We start from the raw sequence: 5000 nt of genomic DNA on the forward strand, positions 1-5000 counted from the left end.
TCACGGTTCCTCAAACACACACACACACAGATCATGAGTATCAGACATCTCATGGCTATAACCATCCTGTGTGTGTGTGTGTGTGTGTGTGTCTTACTTATAATGAATTTAGAGCTCTAGATAAAGAGACAGACCTAAAACACTGTTTATCTATCTGTCTGTCTCTCTCTTTACCTGTCTGTCTGCCAGTCTTTCTCTCTAACTGAATCTGTCTGTTTATCGATATATCCCCCCTTCTATTTGTGCAGCCTGTCTGTCTTTCCCTGTCTGACTCTGTGTGTATATTAACATATGTGTGTTTAAAGCTGTGTGTGTGTGTGTGTGTGTGTGTGTGTGTGTGTGTGTGTGTGTGTGTGTGTGGTACCTGTCGAACAGGGCGAGCAGTGTGAGTCTGTCGAAGCGCAGGCCCACCCACAGGTATGGCAGCAGGGAGAAGCGATAGTACTGCTTGGCTTTGTGTGTGTTGGTGTGTGAGCGTGAGTGTGTGTGAGTGTGTTTGTGTGTCGGCTCGTGCGAGCTGCGCGGTGCCTCCTGCAGGTCCGTGTCCATCGGCAGCGAACAGTTAGGAATCATCTGATAAACACACACACAAACACACACACACACACACACACAACGAATTTACCACACAAAAGGAGATACGGAGACAGACAGAGTAACAGACTAAACAGATGAAAACTGGCAGACAGACAGACAGACAGACGGACAGACGGACAGACAGACGGACAGACGGACAGACAGACAGACAGACAGACGGACAGACAGACAGACAGACAGGCTCCATTCTGCTTACTGTTTCAGACGTCTCACTGTCTACAACACTGAAATCATTATGAGTAACACATGAGCTCTCTCTCTCTCTCTCTCACACACACACACACACACACACACACACACACACACACAGTGTGTCTGATTCACACACTGTAATAATTTGCACTTTCACCTTTTTTTCATTTATAGGATAGTTTTATGTTATTTTTCTTATTTTCTAGATGTATCTATCTGTGAACTGCTGCATCTTCATCCAGAACAGCTAGTTAGTGTGTGTGTGTGTGTGTGTGTGTGTGTGTGTGTGTCTCACCACGTCATGAGGGTAGGAGCGAACTGAGGTAGAACTGGAGAGGTGTGAGTCTGTATCCCTGCACACAGACACAGTACAGTTTACTGATTAGGTTTGTGTGTGTGTGTGTGTGTGTGTGTGTGTGTGTGCGCGTGTGTTTTCACACTCACCACACATTGTTGGACGGTCGTCTGGTCGCCGGCTCAAAGTTAACGAGAGACACATCACATCCTCCCACTTCGTACAGAGAGGGAGTTAGCTTACCTGAAAACACACACACACACACACACACACACACACACACACACACACACAAAATGAAACACAGATAGCCTCTAAACATCAAAGAAGTGAGACAGGAGAGGAACTGTCTGTCTATCCTCCGCTAGATATTTCTGATTAGCTTCTAAACCGCGACGCTAGCAGTCCTGTCTCACTGACACGATAAACAGTGTTTAGCGTGTTAGCGCGCGTACCAAAGTCTTCATGCAACCCGACAGTGGACGCTTTATCCTGTAAACCCTCCAGGTGTGCACTTCCATTCCTGACCAGCAGGGAGGCGCTAGTGCTCATCTGACCTTTGACCTGTGACCCAGAGGAAGCCTGAGACACCTGACTGAGTGCTTCCTGAAGACTGGAGAGACACAGACAGAGAAACAGACAGACAGAGAGAAAGGTAAGGGGTAAATAAGGGTGGGAAGGAGATCATGATGATGATGATGATGATGATTACGGCGTTCCTCAGGTGAGCGGTACCTGAGCGGTGATGCGATGATGGAGGCGGTGCTGCTTCCGGCGTTGTGGCGTCTCCGTACAGCCTGACGGCGGAACGTGCTGCGCTCACGTCTGAATGTCACGGCGTCCTCGTTACCTGTAGCCGAGGAGGGGAAAGACACACACAGGGGGAAAAGAGTTTAACTGTGTGTGTGTGTGTGTGTGTGCGTGTGCAGGGGATCAGCTAAGATCTGATCATCACTAATGGAGCTAACAAACACTTACGGCTACTAGCTTAGCGCTGGATGCAGATGCGATACATCTGAACGTCTACGTTACATTAACACAGTCTGGCTGCGAGTGCAACATCTAAAAGTGTGTTGTGTGTGTGTGTGTGCGTGTGTGCGTGTGTGCGTGTGTGTACCCCTGGCTGTGTCGTGTGTGTCGGTGATGCTAATTGGACAGGGTAAACTGTTCCTGGAGCGAGTGACGGACTCCAGATGGCTGGCTCGGCCCAGTAGCGAGGCGGCGTCCAGCACCTCTCCCTCTTTGGCCTCCAGGTCGGATTTGGAGGTGCTGAGGGGTCGAGGGTCGACCGGCGCCCCCAGGTGGTGCGGCTCATTGGCGCATTTACGCAGCTGAACTTTGGCACTTCCTGTGCTGGCGGTACGCCGAGACGCTCGCTTCTTCCCCCTATCTCTCTCCTTTTCTTTCTCTTTCTTCTGGGACGTACTGGGGGTGTGGCTTAGCTCAGTGCGATTGGCTGAGTTGAGGCTGGAGGTGTGGCTAAGCTCACTCAGGTCACTTGAGTCCTCGTCGTTTTTAGCGAATACAGCCGAGCGAGGCTTCGCTATGCCGCGGAAGTAGGTGTAGTCATGGTAACGGGCAGCGTCGAAACTGCTAGCTCGTTTCTTAGAGCTGCGTCGCCGCCCGCTGTGGTTGGCATCAGAGTGGCTGGCTGATTTGGGCTTGGCATCGTCATGCTCCGCCTCCTTACAGAGGTGTGTGGAGACCGCAGAGGCTTCTGGGCTTGTCCTTACCCCACCCTCGTCCTTTTTAAGCTCCTCCCCTTCGTGGCTGGTGGTCTGTGATGTGTTTTTAGGAGTCGCCGGTTCAGTAGCACTAACCGCTTTAGGGCTAATTTCGTTAGCGTGCGGGTTTTTGTTGCCCTCTCCTGAGGTTATGCTAGGTTCCGTTGTCCCGCCCTCGTCCAACGAGAGCGATATGAGACTCTCGACGTGGGTGGAGCTCGTCTGTTCGCTGTGCAGACTGCTCAGCGTGCTGTGCGTGTCGCGGTCAGTCCCGCTGCAGTAGCTCTCCGTCGAGCCGCTACTGCGTGTACTCAGACTTCGCAAGCTTTCCATGCTTTTCTCTCCTCGTCTTTTCCTCCTGCTTCCTCCCGAAACCCCCCCACGGAACCCCTCCACCTGGTACAGTCCGCACTCACCCGGACATTCCTCCCCCGTCTCTCTCGAAACGGACCGAGCCAGTTTGCGCCTTTCCCTTTTATGGTGCTTACAGCAGTCCAGTCCCGAAGTGGAGGGGACGGCCGTGTCCCCGCTCTGTAGCGCCCCCTGTGGCCGCGGCGTGTCCAGTTCACACACGGGGTCGAGTCCACTACGCCGGGACGGGGGGTAAAGGCCGAAGTCCGGGATGGAAGGATCGGGAAAGGCCGAGCTCGACGTACGAGGGAGGCCACGGGGTCGAGTCGACTCCTTCCTGAAAGACTGGGAGTGGGCGGGGATTTCTGTGTCGCAGGAGGACAGTGATTGGCTGAAGGGGTGAGGGGTGGAGCTGTACAGGTCCTGAGCCAGTGAGGTGGAAGGCTGCATGGAGGCAAAAGAGTCGTTGGAGATGAGGCCGTAGATCTTTGGGTCTGACGTCAGATCTGAACGAACAAACGACACAAAGTTTAAACATAAACAGTAAAAAAAAAAAGAAAAAAGGATGCAACATTACGCTGAGAGAAAATATACAGAAATTTTACATCTTTATTGTTATTTATGCTTATTAAATCACGGTTAGACTCCAGCATGGATCACTCGTTTAGAGCTGATCAACTGTTTAAAGCATGAAATAAACATAAAAAAATATCAAATATAAAAATTAAAACATGATTATAAGCTTCGGGCTCTTTAATGCCTCTTAGTCAGGTCACATGTGACTCTAATGTGACTCTAATATGACTCTAATGTGTGGATGTGTCTCCAGAGTTCATCAGAGAAAGAAACCACACCTTGTTCCTGACTACAGCTCGGCGCTAAACTCAAACTCAACTCATCTGAGGTCTTTCCAACAACACCTGCTGAGGGAGAGAGAGAGAGAGGGAGAGAGAGAGGTAGAAAGAGGGAGAGATAGGGGGAGAGAGAGAGAGAGGAGAGAGAGAGAGGTAGAAAGAGGGAGAGAGAGGGAGAGAGAGAGAGATAGGGAGAGAGAGGGACAAAGAGAGAGAGAGAGAGGGGGGAGAAGGGATGAGGAATGTCAGAGTTCATCACTTATTTATTCTTCTTCTTTCCCCATACACTCACCTTACTCACACACACACACACACACACACACAAATGCATTATCACAGCTATAACTAACACTCTCCCCTTTGTCTCTCTCTCAATCACACACATCAAATACACATGACTGAATATCAGTGTGAGTCTGATTGTATGAGGGTGAGTCAAAAATGATCCGCACTCCGTTTATATTAAACCTTCTGTCCTATCAGCGCTCTTTGTTCGAGGCTCCTGTCTTCACAGAAGAAGTTAGTGAATGAAAAAATAAACACCTCAGTTGTGATTTGCACGAAGGAAGGGCAGCTTGCAGCCATTTGTGGGTTTTTTTCCTTCTTTTTTTGTGGTCTGAGAGTGTACATGGTTCTGTTACTTTTCGAAAATTTTGTGCACAGTATGGAGAAAGTGTTCGGAGATCTGGACACAAAATCCTGAGTGATACTCTGAGGGAGGTGAAGGTTTCCTATAGAGAATCATTACTGTAGTCCTGGTGTCACTCCATTAGACTTTCACCTGTTTGGGCCCCTGAAAGCAGAACTACGAGCACGAAGACTCACTCCTGATGAAGAACTGAAGACAGCGGTGCATTCGTGACTCACAGCTCAGAATAAAACACTTTTAATGATGGAATATGAAAGCTTGTTAACAGACGGACAAAGTGTATTGAAACCCAAAAAAATTATGTGAAGAAATTATATATTTGTCTTTTCTAAACGGTA

At 49.4% G+C, this 5000-nt stretch overlaps 1 protein-coding gene across 3 annotated transcripts in view; it reads right to left on the reverse strand.

The window, feature by feature from the left end:
* Window positions 1-5000, reverse strand: part of pcnx1 (pecanex 1) — a 21736-nt gene that overhangs the window by 12017 nt on the left and 4719 nt on the right. Inside the window, exons 5-12 of one of the 3 annotated variants that reach the window (XM_053501910.1) lie at window positions 4014-4079; window positions 2202-3665; window positions 1820-1934; window positions 1540-1697; window positions 1234-1327; window positions 1085-1142; window positions 365-573; window positions 1-9 (exon numbers count right to left, since the gene is read on the reverse strand). The exon at window positions 1-9 is cut by the window's left edge and continues 145 nt beyond it. In XM_053501910.1, the coding sequence (XP_053357885.1) occupies window positions 1-9; window positions 365-573; window positions 1085-1142; window positions 1234-1327; window positions 1540-1697; window positions 1820-1934; window positions 2202-3665; window positions 4014-4079 (2173 nt within the window). Of the gene's footprint in view, window positions 10-364; window positions 574-1084; window positions 1143-1233; window positions 1328-1539; window positions 1698-1819; window positions 1935-2201; window positions 3666-4013; window positions 4083-5000 lie in introns of all 3 variants that reach the window. The other 2 variants (XM_053501908.1, XM_053501911.1) reach the window with 2 other exon arrangements.

The sequence above is a fragment of the Clarias gariepinus genome, chromosome 8, assembly GCF_024256425.1.
Source record: "Clarias gariepinus isolate MV-2021 ecotype Netherlands chromosome 8, CGAR_prim_01v2, whole genome shotgun sequence".
NCBI lineage: Eukaryota > Metazoa > Chordata > Actinopteri > Siluriformes > Clariidae > Clarias > Clarias gariepinus.